The 22964-nt window shown below is 33.4% G+C and overlaps 1 protein-coding gene across 1 annotated transcript; it reads left to right on the top strand.

Annotated features, from left to right (window-relative positions):
* Positions 1-451: 451 nt before the first annotated feature.
* Positions 452-3790, top strand: LOC121263221 (GDSL esterase/lipase EXL3-like). The gene is made up of 5 exons (XM_041166052.1): positions 452-800; positions 1731-1861; positions 2004-2237; positions 3002-3257; positions 3435-3790. Exons 1-5 carry the CDS (start codon positions 542-544, stop codon positions 3620-3622), a joined length of 1068 nt encoding a protein of 355 aa, XP_041021986.1. The 5' UTR covers positions 452-541; the 3' UTR covers positions 3623-3790.
* Positions 3791-22964: the final 19174 nt, after the last annotated feature.

The following is a 22964-nucleotide window of genomic DNA, read 5'->3' as shown; positions in this document are numbered from 1 at the left end:
CAAACATTTCTTTTTGGGGCGGCTACTATACCGCCCCATTTTAACACATAAATAAACTTTTTGCCTACGATCAAGATCGTTAGAGTTTAAAAAAACTGTTTAAGCTGTAAACCGGAAAATTAGGCGGGTCCAAGTTTAGAGAGAGAGAGAGAGTACGTGTTGATATTTTGAATAATGTTAGCAATAAATTTTAAATAGACAAATCTTATATAATTTAAAAAAAAAAACATAAATCTCACTAATAAAAATTATTTTTTTAAAATATTTTTTTAAGCTGAAATCACTTTTTACGAATTGTATAAGATTTATCTATTTAAAATTTGTACAAATTATTATTTCTCTTATATTTTTGCGCTGTATCAGCTTATTTATGTGTCAATAAATCACTAAAAAAGAATCCCTGCAGGCTGTAGCAGATATAAATATATGCGTTATGGGAACTCCCTGGCCAAGACTGGGAAGTGAGAACTAACACAAGTTGAGAGCAAGCAAGCAAGCAAGCAAGCAAGCAAAGAAGACACTGCACTTTCTCTTCTTTAAAATGTCTTCTTCTTCTTCTGTATTGTTTACTCTGATAATTTTTTATGTTCTTTTCTGCAATTCCAAGGCTGTCATGCAGCTGCCACCGAATGAAAGCATTCCAGCAGTTATAGCGTTTGGTGATTCAATCGTGGATACGGGCAACAACAATTACCTGAAAACTCTTGGTAAGTGCAATTTCCCTCCCTATGGGCAGGATTTTAAAGGAAAAGTTCCCACAGGCAGGTTCGGGAATGGAAAGGTTCCCTCAGACTTGATAGGTACGTACGTAGGTCTCTCTCTCTCTCTCTATCTCTCCGTTTCTGGTACTCTTGTTCCCGGCCCTTTTGCTCTGTTTTGTATCTGTAGCATGTTATTGTTTGAGTTGCCATATCCGAAGGGTATAAATGTCGAGATAGTTCAAGAGAAAATTACACTGATCGATTGGAACTTTATTAGTTACACATAACCAACAAATGAATTACGAGAATCACTTGTTTGCATGTGCATGCATGCATGGGAGATAGGTGATCAATACTTTGTCTCTCCTTCTCAACCTACGGGAATTGCGTTGGCCTTTTTAGCGGTGTATTAATCCTCCTTCGATCCTGGCAGTTGTTAGATGCAACTCAGGACTCTTTTTTTTTTTTTTTTTTTTTTTTTTATCAACAAAATTAATCCTAAATAGGATATATATGCATGCTCTACAAAACTCATTAATTATAGTATTAATATTATATTCATCAATCCTAAATTTTTATCATCTCTAGGCTCTAGCTAGTTATATATTTTGATGTAACATATTTTAGATGAATTCATCACGTGTCAACCGAGCCGTATAAATTACGTGTCCAGCGACACCTCCATATATGAAGCCAAAATCATACTCTCTGTTGCCATAACCCCACAAGCCAATTGGCTTCCCCATTTATAATTAATGGTCGGATTTCAAAGATTTTATCAAAAAAGAAAGAAAGAAAAAAAGAAATTAATGGAGGCATGCATTTAAGTTGATATAACGATCGTGACTGGCAGTTAAGTGGATAGGAATACCTATCATGCGTGGTTGTTCCCATTTATAAATCTATTGTCCCAACGGAAATTTGACTAAACGAAAAAATAAGAAAATCAATAGAATAAATTTTAACTAGAAGAATAAATTTGACTAAAGTTCACTAATTAATTAATTATTGTTTGATGCACCTTTTCAGCTGAGGAATTGGAAATAAAAGAGCTTCTGCCAGCATACTTGGATCCACTTCTTCAACCTCAAGACTTGATCACAGGAGTATGTTTCGCTTCAGGTGGCTCAGGATATGATCCCTTGACAGCCAAACTAGCGGTACTTTTTTCTTTTTAGGTCCATATATATAATTTCATCTATATTCATGCATGCATGCATGATATGCTTGATTCGTTCATACGTATAACTTCCACCATTAATTCTTTTTTTTTTTTCTTACTTTTGATTGCAACAAAAACAGTCAGTACTATCAATGTCCGATCAATTAGAAATGTTCAAAGAATACAAAGCGAAGCTTCAAGGAATTGTTGGTGAAGAGAGGACAAACTTCATCCTGTCAAAAAGTCTCTTTCTGGTGGTATCGGGAAGCGATGACATTGCCAATACATATTTCCTTAGTCATGCACGGGAATTGGAGTACGATATCCCTTCCTACACGGACCTTATGCTCGACCAGGCTACCACATTCTTTAAGGTAGCATTAATTCCATCATATATATTTCACTTCTAGATCATGATCTGTACGTATATATATGCTATCTGTCTAATTTTTAGTCACACTTATTTGTCACACTTAAATTATATATTTGTCACACTTAAATTACAAGCAGCTAGGTACCTCCATATATATCTTTTCGAAAATTGTCTATTTTCCTCATTTATTCATTGGCATAATTAAATTTCATTTTGTTTTATGTCAAGTGGAGAAAAACCGGCTGTTGTATATGATCAATCAATTCAATATTGCGAAAAGATTTCTCTTATAAGTTGGTGTGAATGGCGCAGTACCTTCCAAAACATTAATGGTAGGAGCTAATTTGCAGAGGCATGCATGAAGATAATTTTGTTCTCTACACCGACTTTAATTGCACATGATCATTCTAATTTTCTAAAGAAATAATGTTTCTATGCCGAGTTATTATGATTCGATCTACATGCAATGAGTTTTTATTAAATCAACTATTTAAACTAGTCGGACCGGATTTATTAGTTTATAAAGTTTATATCAAAATTAAGTTGAAAATAGGGACAACACATATTATATTTTTGCCAAAAACCCAAGCTAGTAACAACAACAACTACATTAATAAATATTATGGCTTTCATGTCCGGCAGACTAATTTTTACGCGAATGGCATGCATGTAATTAAGAAGAGCTAGCAATAAATATTCTTTCTAATGTGATATCAAATGGGTTAAGATCAATAGAATTGATAAATTCTATACAATATTTTGAAGGAAATATATGAGCAAGGGGCACGAAGGATTGGAGTACTGAGTGCACCGCCGATTGGATGTCTGCCGTCACAAAGAACTCTGGCCGGAGGAATACTGAGACAGTGTTCGGAAAAGTACAACCAAGCAGCAGAACTGTTCAACATTAAACTGACGGCAACTCTGGATTCCCTTAACAGAAACCTACCCAACAGCAAGATGGTCTACCTTGATGTTTACAGCCCTCTACTCGATCTCATCGAAAACCCAAAAAAATATGGTAAACAAATTAAGAATATTTTTCGTGCATGACCTAGCTAGCTAGCAAGCTCTTGTTTCTGGCTTTAATCACGTCCACGCATGCATGCATGCTACCCTCTTAATTTGTCATATTTTTTCTCATTTTTATTTAATTATATATTGATTACTCCATTTCAATATATAATTATGCATGCAGGTTTTGAGATTGCGAATAAAGGATGCTGTGGTACAGGAATTATAGAGGTATCTATACTATGTAACCCAGCGTCTGCCACCTGTACAGATGCATCTAGTTATATTTTTTGGGATAGTTATCATCCCACGGAAGCAGCATATAGAACCCTTATTCCTATAGTCCTCCAAAACTTCAGTAGCTTCTTCTGAGATGGCAAAACCCATGCATTGCAGATAAGCTTATTCAAGTTGAAATATTCAACTACTGATCCATGCATGCAGCTATTCTGATTGGTCCGTTAATTTCCAGCTTCCATCAGCTGTAATATTTTATTTATAGAATAAATTGAAGATCAACTCATCTGATGATCTTCTGCATGCGTTGCCTCGGCCTATCAATGATCAGCCAATTGATCAGAAAGAATAATTTCCTGTATATTGTATTTGTATCCAAAGTACGTACGTTTGACCTGCATGGTAATTTCGACCAAAAGAAATTGTTTGTTCTCAAAGTATATAATGGAAGGTGTCTGCAAATTAAGATGCATGAAGGCTAAATATATATATGGTATTACGAGTAATTATCCACAATCGGGATTTTAATTAACAATATTTAATTTATTTTTAACGGGCCTGGGATTTTTAATTATGTAAAATTTAAATTGTTTTTTAAAGAAATTTCATTAATACCTTTAATGAATTAAGTAAATATCGCATTGTTAACTAGTAAAATAATTGTCTGAATATTATTATTGTAATGTTAAAATCTAAAATAGCCAGTAATTAATAGGTTTTATTGGGAAATGGCCGGTAATTAATAGGTTTTATTTAATTTAAACGAAATGGTACGTATTTAATTCACTAATGATCGATATATGCTACGTGCACCCCAATTGTTCCTTTTATAATATAGATAGATATAGATATATATTATATCCAATGGCGAATTTCATTCAAATATTATCTACATTATAAACAATTAATATATAATATCGTGTCAGCTGAGATATTATGGATGTATTCATTTGAATGATGTAGTATTATAGATGTAGTACTACATGCATGCATGCATGCATGCATGGTATTTTCAATGGCGGATCTACATAGAGCTTGAGGGGGGCCAAATTTTTCCAAAATTCAAAATAGCCCCTAAATCTTATTCATAATTTCATGTATACATATAGTTTCCTTATTCCCAAAAAAAAAAAAAAAATTATAATTTCCTTATTCCCATATGCTTTCTAAAATTTTGTAAAATTTCAATATACATAAAAATCACTACAACATAATTGGTCTTTAGTGACGGTTGAGAAATTATGACAGTCACCAAACCGTCACTAAAAGGTCTTTTATGAAACCGTCACTAAAGACAGATGAGGTTTTTTTAACGTTCGAATGTATTGAAAATTTACGTTCGAACGTCAAATTTACGTTCGAACATTCTGGCAACTTACGTGCGAACGTGAAATGTTTTGGCGCCAATGTTCGAACGTTAGTAATTAACGTTCGAACGTTAAATGTTTTGCGCCAACGTTCGACCGTTAATTAATAACGTTCGAACGTTGATTGTAAATTTAAATTAAATGACTCTACTTTAAAAATTATGTAGTTTTTATAGTGCATAACTTGTGAACAAGTCTAAAAAATTGACTTGTATATATTTATATATACACAATTTGTAATATATAAATATATTTTTATGTTTATATATATTTGAAGTGCAGCGATTTAGTATTAAAGTTGGAAAATATAACATTAAAGAAGATTGAGAATTGAATGGTGAAAAACCATAGAAATATCAAATAACATTTTTCTTTATAAATAATAAAAGGAAAATACAAAATATTATCGAATTTCTTAAACAACACTCAGATGATAGCGTTGTTCGCGAAATTCGAACTCCGTACCTCCTCAGTCAAGGTATCAACTTTGTAGTTGAGGATACCTACACGATGGAAGATCTCAGATACAAACGCCTCTATAGCTGCGAGCGATCGATCGATCTTATGATCGATAGGCGCAGTCAGCTGTGAGATCACCGTATCAACCCAAGCAGGCCGTGCATCTCCTGCAGATATACTCGGCGGCTGCTGACTACTACTCCCCACATGACTTTGCTCAGTTTGCGTTGGAGGAACTAGATCCTCTACGGGGTGTGGCTGACGTCCCCTAGCCTGTCCAATGCTACGTCGATGCGTGGTCATGTCGAGGGGGCTCATCTGATCTTTCACCCGCTCCTCTGGCTGAGTTGGCACTGCTCGTGCAAGTAATAGCCAGTTGATCAGGACACCGTATGAGAGATTATCCGTGGAGACGATGCTCGCCTCATAACGGATCCTCTCAAAGATGTGAAGTGGCAAATCTATGGGATCTCCACGTGCCACTGGTATCAAAAACTGTGCCCGAAGCTGACTAAATGTGGTTTTATGTGCCACATGATCCACGTTTGTTGCAATAATAAGGTGTAACATGCGGAAGAAAGGTAGCAGATGGTTCTGGTTGAATGCGTTCTTTCTCTCGATCTGCATGCGGTCCCTCCCGGTGAGGATGTAGAAATCCTCATCTCGGTCATCATCTCTAGCCTCGAGGCTAGTATCCTCAGCCTCTGATCGGTCTGCATCTCTGGCTGATGCTGGCTCAAATGGGCAGTCAGTAGATGATGCAGAAGTGGCTACATCCTCACCGGATGTAGCGTGTGCAGATGTCTCAACTCCTCGATGAATCCCTAGGTGCTCGGCGATGACATCTGGTGAAATATCAATGGAATCACCGCGTATAGTCACGGTGTGAGAGGATGTGTCCTGAGGCATGGCACACATCCCCATATAGAACTCCTGAACCATTGAGGGGTATACCTTCCCCCTCAATGTGCAGATATTTCCCCAGCCTCTACTGAGGAAAACATCTCTCAGGTTCTCTGCTCCCAAATCAGTTCGTCGAACTCATTAATCAGGACCTATCGCTCTACCATAACAGTACGAGCCCCGATACGAGCAATGTCCTGAATGGTTCCTTCCCTCCCTCATTTCCTAGTATGCAGAGGATGAGCCATATCTTGAAAATAGAGAAAGAAAAAATTATTTACATTGAGGCATTTTTTGTGTTAATTTTAAGCTGCTCTGCATTAACGTTCGAACATAGTAAAATATACGTTCGAACGTTAAGATAAAATGTTTGGACGCGTTTCCTTTACGTTCGCAAGCAAAACACATACGTTCGAACGTATAATATACACGTTCGAACATAAGCAGTAAATAAATATTGGCTGACGTATGTTCGGACGTTTATATTATACGTTCGAACGTATGTATTTTACGTCCGAACGTAAATATGAACGTCCAAATGTTCGAACATAAATATTGTAACGTCGTATGTTCGAACGTCTTGGTAAAACGTTCGAACGTAAACAACAAATAAATTTAAATAATATATGTTCGAACATGTATCTTATACGTTCATGGTATTGTTTTACGTGCGAACGTAAAGAATTTACGTTCGAAAGTTAAAGCTTAAATAAAGTTAAAAAAGTAGTACGTTTGGACGTATTGATTAAACGTTTGGACGTAAAATTTATGAAAAATAATGTCCGAATGTAAAAAATTAACGTTTGAACGTATAAGCCTTAACGACTATGTAATTGAAACGTCATATGTTCGGACGTCTTTGTGAAACATTCGAACGTTACGAGACAGAATGTCTGAGTCGACTCAGCCATTATTGAAATCTCAAAAATTAATCTACAACGTTCTAAATGCCGAAATGTCACCGTATAAATAAAGTATACATTTCAAGAAACATTTCTACGGTAACTATTTGGCCAATGGCAAGCCGTGGTGACTGGAAAATGGAGTTGAAAATCCGGCCACCACTTATCCCTTTTTAAACAAAACTCAATCCAAATCTCAAATAAAATACATGTTATTTGATTAAAAGATGAATGCCTACCTTTTAGTGATGGTTGTGGCGGAGTTTGACTACGGCGGCGACGGAGGAGAAGCGGCGTGCAACAGTCAGATGATGATAACGGTGAAAATGACATGGATGCCATTCTGTTTCCACCTTATATACGCAAAACGTTCAAACGGAATTCTTAGTACGTTCGAATGTGTTTCGATTTATTTTCCTAAATATTAACTATAATATATTATATTATTAATATATGTTATATATTATAATGTTATATATAGCATTATAATATATAATATTATACTATAATATATATAGTATATTATAGTATATATATACTGTGTATTATATATATAATGTATTATATTGTATATTATATATATTGTATTATATATATAGTACAGTATATATCTAATATTAGATAATATAATATATAATATATTATATATATATGATCTATTATAAACTAATGAAATCAACATTAGAACCACATGCTCTTATTACTTGTCTAAAATAATATACTTTATTATTACAATCTAGTACCCAAAATTCTAGTGTACAATTTCTAAAATAATTTGATTGGAATCAAATTACTCTCCCTAATGAATGACAATTAGATTAATTGATTTTTTTGAATTTGTGAGTGCTATTATATTTTTAAAGTTTAGCAATATGTTTATATATGTTATTGTGATTTTATGCTTACTCTTGAAATAATTGTGATTATTATTTGTGAATTTTGTGAATAGTTTGTGAGTTTATGGTGTTCATTGATGAATTAATATGTGTATAAATATTGTTGTGAGAATATTGTGAATATGTTGTGATATGGATTTAAAATATTGTGATTATTGTTTTTGAATTTTTATTGAATATGTTTAACAAGAAAATTATAAGTTTATGATCTTAATTTAAGTAAAGAATAAAAACATTTAATTTACAGATAATATGAAGTTTAATATTTAACATGGAGTAAGTATATATAATATATTCATACTAATTTAGTTAGAATATGATTATTATTCAAATTATAAGTATAGTGTAAATTATGTCTTAAAAAAATAAAAAATAAAATATATAACTTAATTATATATAAAGTATAATTCTTTTTTCATATAGAAGGAAATCAAAGACGGGGCTGGCCATTGGATCAGTAAATAGCAAGGTGCATTTTTTTTGGGGAGGATCGATTCATTTTGTTTTCAAAGTAACGTTCAAACATCCTCCATGATTGTGCATGTTACAAGTAATAAATATATAGAGGACCGACTAGTTAGCTAGCTTGATGATCGCGTTGTAGTTACGTACCTTCATTTGTTGCATTTGTGGCTATGAAGTAGGTCGTACGTATCTTCAGACATCGAGATAGGTGTCCATTAAGTGGCAGCCTCAGCCGTACTGCAACAGCTGATAGTCGTTGAAAGTCGGGAATATTTATAAACGGTATGGAACTGGGTTGGATGAAGTTGAAATTCATATATTTGGATGTAGTTGAAAGTCATATAAATTATGACCCTCCGATAATGTGATTCAAGAAAATCATTACTATATAGTATTTATATAGTGCATTATATATATATATATAAGTTTTGTTGTTCGTTTTATTAATTATATATTATTGATTTATATATATGGTATAGTATATATACTATATTAATTATGTTTTTATTTAGAAAGTTTTATGCTATCATATATATATATATATATATATATATATAAAATATAGTATATATACAACACTATAATATAGTATATAATGCTGAATTTAATAAGTAATAAAGAATTATATATTATTGATTTATATATATGGTATAGGATATATACTATATTATTATGTTTTCATCTAAAGTATTATGCTATCATACTATATATATATAATATATATAGTATATATATTACACTATAATATAGTATATAATGCAGAATTTATGGAGTAACAAAGAATATCCCGAACAACTAGGTTGTATGAAATAAGAAATTAGTGAGAAGAAGTTGGTACTTTTTTCAACTTTTTATAAAAAAAAAAAATTATAATGAAGAGAAATATTGTGAGTATCTAGAAAATAATACGTATATATAACTATTATATTAAGGAATACTAACTATTGAATAAAAATTTACGCCCGACCATGATTTTTTAACGTTCAAACTTTAATAATATATTCCCACTGTATTTTTTATATCTGTTAGGAAGGGTACGTTCGAATGTTTCAATTATAACGTTCGACCATTATACTAAAAGTGCGGAAAATTTTCCTCTCAATTAAGGTGATGATCTAAACGTTCAAACGTTTATACTGTACGTTCGAACGTTAGTGATTGAAAATCACTAGAAAATTATAACATTCGAACGTCAAATTTCTGAACGTCCGAACGTTAGTAACTGAAAATCACTAGAAAATTATAACATTTGAACGTCAAATTTCTGAACGTCCGAATGTTAGGAAATTAGTGCGGGAAATTTCCCGCTCGATTATGGTAACTCTTTGATGATATGAACGTTCGGCGTGCAAGTTGTACGTTCGAACGTTAGTCGGTGAAAATCTATGAACGTTCGAACGTTTAATTCCTTAACGTTCGAACATAAAATAAAAGTGCGGGAAATTTCCCGCTAGATTTCATGCTCTATCATACGAAGGGTACGTTCGAATGTTTATATAAAACGTCCGAACGTTAATCGTAGAAAAATTATCTTATTTTCTTACATTCGAACGTCATATTAAATTGGGCGAGATAATATAACGTTCGAACATACAACTTAAACTTTCGAACGTATGGTCTAATAATTTTAGACTTAATGAATACACGCACGGGAGGAAGCGGCTCATTTCTGCTTCTCCCGTGCGCGCAACAGATCAGAGAGAGTTGAGAGAGAGTCTCCTGTAGGAGAGAGAGAGAGAGAGAGGGTTCAGTGAGAGAGAGTTGAGTGAGAGAGGGACGTGAGTTAGGGAGAGTGAGAGTCCCGTTGAGTTTTGGTAGGGAAAAAATATTGAGTTTTTATCTTTTTTTTTTTTTTAATTTTATGATATTTGTATTGTGTTTTTGTTATATAATACAAAATAATAAATTAGTGTTGTATTTTTTTGAATGATTGCTTGTTTTGGCAAGTTGGAAGCTTTGGATTTGTAAGAAGATATTGTGAGTGCTATGTATATTTCTAAACTTTAGCAATATGTTTATACATTTTATGATTACTCTTGAAATATTGTGATTATTGTTTGTATAGTTTGTGAATAGTTTGTGAGTTATTGTAAATATGTTGTGATATGGATTTGAAATATTATGATTATTGTTTGTATAGTTTGTGAATAGTTTGTGAGTTATTGTGAATATGTTGTGATATAGATTTGAAATATTGTGATTATTGTTTGTGAATTTTGTTTGAATATGTTAACATGTTTAGAAATATACTGTCTTTAGATTTTGTTAATACATGGTTATTGCTTACTCAAGTTTAGGAATATGTTAATACATATTGTTATCATTTTATGTTTACTCTTGAAATAATTATGATTATTATTTGTGAATTTTGTGTGAATATATGTTTATATGGTTAGAAATATATTATGTTTAGTTTTTCGTATTTATGTGAATTTTTTATATAATAATTTTTTTTGTGTTTTTTAATTTGTTCTTTGACAAGAAAATTATAAATTTAGGATTTTAATTTAAGTAAAGATTAAAAACATTTAATATGAGATTTAATATCTAACATTTAATAAGTATATATAATATATTCATACTAATTTAGTTAGAATATGATTATTATTCTAATTATACATATAGTATAAAACTTAACTATATATAAAATATATATATACATACAATAACTACAATTAATAATTACTTATTAAATATAAATAACTCACTCAATTAAAATTATATAATAACATTTGAAATTAAATATAACAATTAAAATGATACTTTAAGAATGATAATAATTAAAATGTTATAATAACATTTGGAATTAAGTATAATAATTAAAATAACTCTTTAAGAATTATAATAATTAATATTATATTATAACCTTTGAAATTAATTATACCAATTAAAATAACTCTTTAAGAATTATAATAATTAATATTATATTATAACATTTGAAATTAAGTATAACAATTAAAATGATACTTTAAGAATGATAATAATTAAAATGTTATAATAACATTTGGAATTAAGTATAATAATTAAAATAACTCTTTAAGAATTATAATAATTAATATTATATTCTAACCTTTGAAATTAATTATACCAATTAAAATAACTCTTTAAGAATTATAATAATTAATATTATATTATAATATTTGAAATTAAGTAAAACAATTAAAATGATACTTTAATAATGATAATAATTAAAATGTTATAATAACATTTGGAATTAAGTATAATAATTAAAATAACTCTTTAAGAATTATAATGATTAATATTATATTATAACCTTTGAAATTAATTATACCAATTAAAATAACTCTTTAAGAATTATAATAATTAATATTATATTATAACATTTGAAATTATGTATAACAATTAAAATTATACTTAAAGAATGATAATAATTAAAATTATATTATAACCTTTAAAATACTCTTCAATAAAAAAGTCTTGTACCTACCAAATAAGTAGAGTTGGAATAAATATACTTATTTATTATAGACTAAAGAGTAAGTAAATAAGGATCAAATAAATGCTTACATAAATATTATATACTTATTATCTATATAAATAAATAACTCACTCAATTAAGTATAACAATTAGGATTATAATTGTGGAATGATAATAATTAAAATTATATAATAACCTTTAAAATTATATATAACAATTATAATTAAAATTATATAATAACAACGAGGTAGAATGATCTTGAAGAAATGTCTATCAATTTGCTTAACTTTCATTATCTCTCTGGCCTTGACTACTCTCTTCCGGTCTTGACAATTAGTAATTGAGAGTTGTCAGGACTTGAGAGTCTATGACAGTTAAGCAATTAGACTAAAATATAGATATTTTTTCAAGATCATTCTGGCTCGTATCTTCTCATAATACGAAACTTGTGAATATATTCTTCCATCTCTCTCTAGTTTAACAATATAACATACAATACTATTTGTTTGACAATCTAGACACAGAACATGAAGATATTATTTGTAGTGTTTTTTTATAGATGCGTGTGACATTGCATAAATAACCTTAGACCCGTTTGGGAATTAGTGTACATTTATGTGTCCATTAATTCCTGAATTGTCCAGTGTGGACAGTTTGAGATTATATTATCTGTATTGCACATTTTTATTACTCTTACTTTCCACGTTTAATATGAAGTTTCGGTGTCTTCCTCTACTGTTCTTCGGGTATACTGTTCGTAAGGTCACAATCCCTCTATTTGAACATGTATACTTGGAGAACTATGGGGAGGTACTGCCGAAATTTCTACTAACGTGGAACGTAGTAGAGTGACGAGATTTGTACAATATGGATAATATAATCTCGAATGGGATAGGACCAACTACCTTATCAAAAAAGCAACTTCGTATTGGAGCATCACACGCATGTGAATTTTCTATGTACGTGTTATTAATAGATAGATGCTTTTAGAAATGGACAAAACTTAGATGCGTCTGGGCGATAGACTTGGAAAGGATTACATACCCTATGCGCGTGGAGTAAGAACCTTCATTGATTTTGCACGAGCCTCTGCTGATAGTCGTGGTTACATTAAGTGTCTATGTCGATGGTGTAAAAATTTGTGTGCGATAGGGTTGGACGAAGTAGAAAGTCATATATTTGTAAATGGTATGGATCTGGGGTATACTCGATGGGTACTGCATGGTGAGCCATATGAACAGTCAACAGATGTATTGGTCGATCATCACAATTATTTGCAGCACATGGATGATAATTATGAGTAGGATGAGATGGAGGAGATGTTGGGTGACATTAGAGCGGGGATGTTTATGGATGAGGTTGACGACAATGCCTCAAGTGGCGGAGGGAATGATTGTGATAATTTCGCTTCAATGTGGGAAGATGCAAAGCGCAAGCTTTATCCAGGCTGTACAAAACATTCCAAAATGTCGTTTATTGTTCGGTTGCTTCACATTAAGTCATTGTGCGGGATGTCAATGAAAGTAATAAACATGGTATTGGACTTATTTAACGAGGTGCTTCCTGAAGGGTCTGCATTGCTCAAGAACTTTTATGAAGCGAAACAGTTGAGAAAGGGTTTAGGATTTGAGTACAAGTCCATATATGCATGCAAGAATGATTGTGTTTTGTTGTGGAAGGAGAACGAGGAGAAACAAGCATGTCCTGTATGCGGAGAGTCGAGGTGGAAGGCTAAGAAAAACGTGCCGATTAAGGTGTTGCGGTATTTTCTCTTGAAACCTAGGTTACAAAAACTATATATGTGTAAGAAAACAGCTCATGATATGAGGTGGTACGAGAAGAAAAGAGTTAAGAATGACGCATATATGAGGCACCCAGCTGATTCACTTGCGTGACAATCTTTCGATAATCAATATCCAGAGTTTGGGATAGAAGCTTGGAACGTGCGCTTGTGACTCACAACAGATGGATTCAACCATTTTGGAAATATGAGTACAAGTTATAGCACTTGGCTCGTGGTATTGATTCCGTACAATCTTCCACCATGGAGGTGCATGAAGGTCCCAAACTTTTTGTTAACTTTACTCATCCCTGGCCCGAGATCACCTGGGAATGACATTGACGTATTCATGTAGCCGTTGATTGAAGAGCTAAAAGAGTTATGGGAAACAGGTGTTAGAACTTATGATGCATCCATGTCGACATCTTTTCAGAAGTATGCTGCGGTAATGTGGACCATAAATGATTTCCCGACATATGGGAATCTTTCCAGCTGGAGTACGAAAGGGAAGTTAGCGTGTCCGACGTGTAATAAAGAAACTGCTAGTGAGTGGCTAAAATATTCTTAGAAGTTGTGTTTCATAGGTCATCGACGTTATCTACCAGCAAATCATGTATGGAGAAGAGAATATGCTAAGTTTGATGGGAGAGTAGAAGATAGAATTGCACCAAAAGAGTTGTCTGGGGAAGAGATAGTGGAACAACTGCAACATGTTAGAGTGAACAATTTTGGCAAAGGTCGGGGAAAGAACAAGAGAAAACGAGGCGCAGCAGAATTGAATTGGACAAAGCGTAGTATTTTTTTTTACTTGCCGTATTGGTCGTCATGCATGTTGCGACAGAGTTTGGATGTAATGCACATAGAGAAGAATATTTATGATAATAAACTGGGTACATTGATGAGTATTAATAAAAAGACGAAAGATACGATCAAGACGAGAAAATATCTTGAGAGAATGGGAATTAAACATAATTTACATTTGCGGGTGGAAGGTAATAGGGTGGTCATGCCACATGCATGTTTTACGATGACCAGGGAGGAAAGGATGGATTTCTGCAAATGGTTGCAAGGTGTGAAGTTGCCAGATGGTTATGCTTCAAATATTGGTAGATGCGTGAGTCCTGATGATTGGAAAATCAATAGATTGAAAAGTCATGACTGTCACGTATTTTTGCAGAAGTTATTACCTGTGGGAATTCTTGGGAAGATGACATCTAATGTACGTGTCGTCATATTTGAACTCTGTATGTTTTTTAAGGATTTGTGTGCTCGGGTAGTAAATCGAGATGTGTTGTCAAAATTGGACGAAGACATTGCTACTATACTATGTAAATTCGAGCAGATCTTTCCACCATCATTTTTTGATGTCATGGTCCATTTAGCAATACATTTACTGCGAGAGGTACTTTTGGGTGGACTGGTGCAGTTCCGTTGGATGTATCCAGTTGAAAGATATTTGGGTCGACTGAAGCGCACTGTTGGGAATAAATCCAGAGCTGAGGGTTCAATATTAGAGGCCTATATACACGATGAATGATTAACATTTTGCTCCCTATATCTTCGTGGTGTAGAAATAAGATTTAATCGTCAAGAGCGAAATGCTGATCTTGTTGCTTCGCCTCCTCGTGAGCTATTAGTGTTTTTCCAGAATGTACGACCCTTGGGTGTACAAACGGGTTACGATTTAATTTATGGAGAGTTGGGTAAAATTCGGTGGTATGTGCTAAATAATTGCTGGGAGATTGATAATTATCTCAGGTATGTCATTACATGCTTCGAATAATTATAGTTTTATTAAAATTAACTATAATTGTTGTGCTCAAAATATACTTCTTTTACAACATGTTATAACAGTAAGCACATGGACAAACTTAGAACGGAAGGCGTAGAAAATATAGAGGCAAGACACGAGGAAGAATTTCCCGAATGGTTTGAAGAACGTGTATGAACTAAAATTAAATATATGTTATATTTTGAAATTTTTAACTCTGGATAATGAAATAATAAATATATAATATTTCAATTTTTAGATTTTGGAACAACGTGCTCGTGATCCCGGATCAAGTTCTTCTGAATTGTATGCATTGACCCGTGGTCCCACAAATAGAGCACTTCGATACACTGCATGCACAGTTTGAGGTTATAGATTCCATACTCTGGACCATGAACGTAATACAAAGACTCAAAACTAAGGTGTGTTGGTCGAAGGGAGTCATGGAACAGATGATATTGACTATTATGGTGTCATACGTGATATTATCGGATTGAAATATCTGGGTGGATCTGTAACATATGTCTTTAAATGTGATTGGTGGGATCTAGGCGGTGGTCGGGTTTCGATACATAGGGATAATCACTTTACGAGTGTCAATACTGCATCTAAATGGTACGAAGATGATCCATTCGTATTGGCTTGTCAAGCTACCCAAGTCTATTACTTGATTGATCCAATGAAAAGTGTTGATGAAGATAGTGGAGAGATAACTTGGCGAGTCGTACAAAATTTGTCCCTCGAAATATTTATGAAGCAGGAATGAGTGTAGATTATGAGAATAGTGGAGATGAAGATCATGACACTCCGATTGTAGAGGCATACCAGGAAGATGGAGAGGGTATTAACTTGTTTGTTGACCTCGGTGCACTCGAGTTGCTCCCTTTGTGTAGAGATGATGTCCCACCCGTCCATCTCGACCCGTCTGTATTAAATGATCATTCAATTCAAGTAAGTGAGGAGGAAGAAGAAGAGGAAGAGTCAGAAGATGAAGACGAATCAGAATCCGGACAGAAGGTGGATAAGGACAATGAAGAAGAGGTGCATGATGATAATGAAGATGTTATTAATGGACATTCTGAAACAAGTATGGAAAATTCATCCGAAGATGAAGAATAAAAGTACTAAATATTTAATTCATATAGGTGACTATAAAATATTTTGAATTTTCATAATTTCTTCTAATTAATTTTCTTTGATATAATTAATTATTTTCAAGAATGCCGCCAAAAAGACAACGAAGAAATGTGCCTCCGCCAAGTCCAAGTCCTGAACCCATTGAGGACTTCCCACTCGAGGAATCCGTTCCTGAAGATCAAGTTAACATAGAAGAGAACAACAGCCAGTCGACACCTACCAGTAAGGAAATATTGTCGTTGATAATACAAAATAGAGTTAATACTTTTGTCTCAATAACTATTAATTTATAATTATCTATCTATTATCATGTAGTTGACGCATCTGCACGTCGCAGTCCTGGCTATACACGTGGCATCTCTCTTAAAAAAATAGAAGGCATGGAAAACTGAAGATCACAATTCCTGATAATTCTACTGGAGGAGCGGATGATAGTGCAGCAGCGCTTTCCTCCTATATTGGCACAATAGTTCAAGCTTATGCTCCATTTTATGTGCGCTCATGGCGAGATGTTCCGAATGAGATTAAGGAGCACATTCGAAGTCGTGTGCTAGTAAGTTTACTTTGAGAGTACATTTTTTTCACCTAGATTAGTATATCATGATATTTTTGACCTGATTCCTTTGTTAGGATGAATTCGACCTCGACTTTGGCCGTAGTGAGGATTTGAGAACTGTGAATGAGTTGATGGCTACATTATTCCGACGTCACAAAGGACGATGACATGACCACTTCAAGAAGTTTGATATGTTGGAAGAGGCTGCGGAGTCTCCTTTTCAGCAGATGAAGTTAGATGATTAGAGAAAGTGTTGTGATCTTTTCGCATCTCTAGATTATCAGGTATTTTACATTTATATCTTTTAATTATTTACATTCATATTCGTTCTATATATTATATGTATACATATTATAATTAACATTCTTAATATATTTTGTAGCACTTGAGTTCTACAAATGCACAGAATAGATCCGCTCTGACTGTCCACCATTATGCCGGTTCAAGATCATTCCACCGTCTTGCTGAAAAAATGGCAAGTAAAAAATTATAGATTTCATTTATTTTCCTGATATTCTTTTATTTAAGTAGTAACATTATATTTTTAAAATTGCTAATGTCGCTTTGTTAGAAACGTGATGATCCTGAAAACTTTTCCCTCATTCATGTCTATACTGCTGCTCACACTAATGAGTATAGTGAGTGGATGGATCATGTCGCTGCAGATAATTATGTAAGCAGTGTTAATTTTGTTAAATAAATTATTTATATAACATTTGAATAATTTAGTTTTTATTTCTATTTCTTTTAATACATTACTAATTATTTATGATCATTACCTTTCAAATTACAAGAAAAAATGATGGAGATGCAATCAACTTCTGGGGAATCCTCTTCTTGTGACATAGACATATTCAAGCAAGTGCTCGGGCCGCAGTCTAGTATGGCAAGAGGTTTGGGACGATCTATCAAGCATAGATGTTCATCCTCCTCAACCTCATCGACTTCACAAATTAATAATCTTACGGCAGATTTAGAAGCTGCATGGCGTGAGAATGAGTATATGAGGTCGAGACAACAAGAGTTAGAGTCTCTCTTAGATCGACAGTCTCATTTAGAGACGCGTTTGCAGGACCAACAGAGAGACCAGGAAGAAAGAATACGCAGTGAAGTGCAAGAGCAAGTGCAATGGGAGATGATGGTGCAAATGAAGTGTGTTATGTAGTTGCAACAAAATCGCGGTGGGCGAGGAAAAAAGAAGAAATAAATTTGTCTTTTGTAATGGTGGCTTGTTTTATTATCTAATTTTAAAATTTTATAAGACATTGTTACTTTTTAATTGATGGTATGTTATATGATGAAACAAGTAATATGTTTTTAAATTTTATGAAATTAGTATATCTGATTTGTACTTTCGAATGTAAAGTAAAAACGTTCGAACGTTTGTTCACATTCGAACCAACGTTCGAACGTGAATACATATTGTGTATCGTAACATTCGAACGTTCTGACCCTCAAACGAACAAAACGTTCGAATGAGTCAACGATTAACGTTCCAACAAACCTCTGAATGTACCACTTGCATTCGAACGCTCATTCGTTTACATTCGAAATAACGTCCGAACGTTAACGCTAACGTTTGAACATTATTCCATTTACGTCCGAACGGAATTTTGAACGTTTAGTCTAATTAACGTTCGGACGCATGAACGCTCGAACGTAAATATGATACGTTCAAACTATATTCAACGAACGTCAACTTCTCTCATTCGAACGCCAATCGGTCTGGTTACCGTTCGAACGTTTAATTTGACATTCGAACGTGACTTTCTGTAACAGTTTTCAACCGTCACAAAAAATGGAACGTTCAAACGTTCTACCAAACGGAGCACCTCCAACCGTCACTAAAAATTTGTTTTGTGACTTTTGAACAGTAAACCGTCACCAATTTTTTTCTGTGACGCACTTAAGGTAACGGTCGTGGTGACGGTTTCTCATTTTTTTTGTGACAGTTTTCTCTGTCACAAAAGACACATTCTGTTGTAGTGAATGTGATCTCTCTCTAATTTTTATTTTTCCAATAACCCCTATATTTTGTATAATTTCTATACATTATCTACTTTCAAGGATGTGGCCACACTAAAATTAAATTAAAATTAAGATTAGGAGAAACAATAAACTATTAGTACTATTGACCCCAAAGTTTTTTATTATACAATATTAAGTTTCTTAATATAGAATCAAAAGTGCAAATATAAGAAAAACAATTTGAGATTGATGATTTATGTGAAAAATAGTGGAGACGATTTTTCCTCTAAACTTCATTGAGCAAAGAAAAGTTTCTTTAAGGTCTCAATTGTAGTATTTTATGCTTAATGTGACACCAAAATAGATCGATTTTACATGAAATTTGATAAACTAGCTTATATATTAGCTTGAATGAAACATGACATTCTAAAATATCACTTGCATATTGATAGTTTTTACGAAGAAAATAATTTCTAAATATTTCATATTTATAAAAATAATAATAGATGAATATTATTCTATGAAATATTGTTACAAAAAATCTGAAACAGACATTAAGTGTGTTTTTAAAATTTTATTTCTATGTTATTTGGCAAATTATCGAGATTTAATTTTATATACAATTATGTTTTATGATTTTGTAATATTTTTTTTTCATTTTATATAAACATCTAGTGCGATAAAAAGTTGGCCTCTCCTAAAAAAAAAATTGCTAGTTCTACCACTGGATATTTTGACTTGAACAAAATTCATGATATGAAACAGATCAAGAATTGTATTAATATTAATTATCAGTAGTACTTGATGATCTTATCTAATTCTTTCTAGAAGGAAGCAATGATTGAAAATAGGAAATGATGCCTAGGATGAAGCAAACCCTAGTCCCTAAGAATCTCGGCCACTACAAACACACACACACACACACACACACACACACACACACTCTCTCTCTCTCTATCTCTCTCGCCACTTGTCACACACTTAGGATTTCATGAGAGACACATGGGAAAAAGGAAGGGACGCCTAGGAAAAACTCACGCACACAATCACCAAGGCTCTAGAAGGATCTTTGTGGGAAAAAGGAAAATGAGTGGACGACTAGGGCTAGAACCACCCACACGCCACATGCCACTTGGCAAGCATGCATACACCCACTGTCCAAGGAAGGTTTAGGGTTGAGGAAAGGACATACACACCCAAGAGGTTCATGAACCTAGTCCATATGTGAGTCACATCCAAAGGGCTTCTAGGGAATTGTAGTGGCAACCATGACACTTGTCCTATTTTCATAGAGACTTTTGAAGTTCCCAACGTGTAGGAAATGATGGGGAAGAGGGAGAGACATTTCGGCCAACGCAAGATGGGGTGACATATGGCAACTGCACAAAGCACCCTTTGCGCTTCTCTATGACATAGGGAGATGGGACTTAGAGAGCTATAAAAAGAGAAAAGGCCAATGTCCAAGGGTCTTTTCCTTTGGATGCCATTTTGATTTTCTTTACACTTGCATTCTCTCCACTCTCTCTTACACAACCAACCAAGGAGAGTTTTGCCTCTTCACTTTCTCACATACTTTTTCACACTTTCTCTTCAAACGAACACCATTCTCATCTTTCTTTTTTTTCTCACCTCTCCAACCATAAGCAAGGAAAGGAGATAGAAGTCTTGTTTTCAAGAGAGATGCCTCACGGTACCACCCTAACTCCCACTACCCACGCACACACGCATGAACACAAGGGGTGATGGGGTCACTAAGGCTCGGTTTGAAGGGAAACCACCACCACCACACACCAACATTTGATCTTGTACTCTAAAGAAATTTCTTGAGACAAAACTAGGGTTTTCCCTAGGGGGAGGCCGAAACTAGAAGTGGTAATATTCATCCTGTTTCTAAGGGATTTCAGCCATGATGCACATCATGCCTATGACATGCACACACTCACACGCCCAAGACCTAGCCAGGGTCAAGGGAAAACATGACCACCATTTAACCAAGGGCCTCTAGGCCGAATGCTTGAAGTGCCACCATGGGCAAGAAAAACCCTAGCACATCCACACACATCGGATTAGGGTTATGTTTTCTTGTTTCTAATAAGTTAAACGAGCCATTTTTACAACTTGCTTAATCGTATTACATTGCTTTGGATTTTGTAAATAGACTCTCAACCTACCCTCATATGATATTCGTATATGCCATGTAAATTTTGCATTATTGTATGTTAACATGTAAACTAGTTTTGTTGGTTGAAAATCTCTTACCATATGATGTTTTGTAATCGGTTTCACATTATGAGTTGCCATGCTTATGTGTTCTTGATAATTTGGACATGGTTAAAGATAAAGATTCAAAAACCGTTTCTTGTGAATCATGCTTATGTATTCTTTAATGATTTAGCCATACTTAGATATAAATAGTGAGAGACTGTATTCTTGTGTATCGTGTTGTGTAATCTGTTTTGGCATGATATTGAACATGTTTATATGATCTTGATAAATCGGCTATAAGTAGTTATTGGCTTTAAGAAAATGCCTCATGCCTTGGTTTGTGTTGAATGCTATCGCCTATGCTTTTGTATTAAGTGAACTGTATGTTCTAATATTTTCAAGTCGTAATGTGAAATGTTCAGTGTGTTGTCACGTGATTACATAGTCCTCGGCATTGCATGTTCATACGATCCATGAAAAGAAAAAGAGTTACAAGTTCGTGTCACATGCATTTCAGGTTATGTGCTATTTTTCAAAGAAAAGAGTCTATATATGTTTTATCACGACTCCAAATGCTAGGACGGGGAATGTCCTGATGGAACTTGTCTATCGACTCTAAAGTGCATAAATTAGAGTGGTCACCCATGGATCGATAAATTACAATCGGTGGACCTCAAATGGGTGTTTTTGGAAAGAATGCCGGAGCAGGGTAGTACCTAAAGTTAGTGAATGCCACATGTGTTATATGCAATGAAGGCGAAAATGGCGAACTGCCCCATAGAAAGGACTATGACATAGTCACCATGGTCACGTGGTTCGTTAGATGATGCGGTAACTAGTGGGGAGCCCATGGTGCATAGGGGAGCCGTGAGGTATCCGATCATATGTTACAAAAGTGGAAAAGCAATAAGTAAAAGATGTGTAATAAATTGTTCAATGTGCCAAAGAGAATGATGTTTTATTGAAAGGTTGAAGGATCTCCATCATATGTTTCTGAAAGGTCAAATTGCATGAACTAAGTTTTTGTGTCTAGTGCATGTCCATGCATTCATTTCATGGTTTGCATTTATATGCTTATGTTATCTATTGTATGTTGTTTGTTTACTTACTGAGATTTCTTGAAATCTTACTGTGATAGTTTTCACTACAATTTTCAACCCAAAATAGTAGAAGTTGTGACAGGTACACAGGACCCTAAGCAAGATGAATGAGATTAATGATTTAATGGAGGACAAGTTTACTGTTGAGGCTCATTATAATTATGTTGTTGTTTGTGTAATATCCCGTATTTTAGTGTATTTTTACTGAATGATTATTTTAATAATTCAAAAATTTATTCTCTTGTTTTAAAATTATCGAATATTTTAAATGGTTTATTTTATGATTTTTAAATTGTAAAAATTAAATTTGATATATTTTCTTAATATTATTTATTGTTATGCATTAAATTGTTCTTCTTTTTAAATTAATTGATTGTTGAATTTAATTATTTTATTTTCATTGTATCATTACGTTTAAATTATTTTATTTAACTTGCTATTTTGAAATCATTTTCGTTGGATCATTTTGTGACCCAAGATATGAGGATTAGACCTCATTTCTTTCCTTCACTTTTTCTTTTTCGCTTTT

This window comes from Juglans microcarpa x Juglans regia, chromosome 4S (genome assembly GCF_004785595.1).
Source record: "Juglans microcarpa x Juglans regia isolate MS1-56 chromosome 4S, Jm3101_v1.0, whole genome shotgun sequence".
NCBI classification, from domain to species: Eukaryota; Viridiplantae; Streptophyta; class Magnoliopsida; order Fagales; family Juglandaceae; genus Juglans; species Juglans microcarpa x Juglans regia.
Note: the sequence above shows the minus strand (reverse complement) of the source record. Positions and strands in the feature narration are given on the sequence as shown.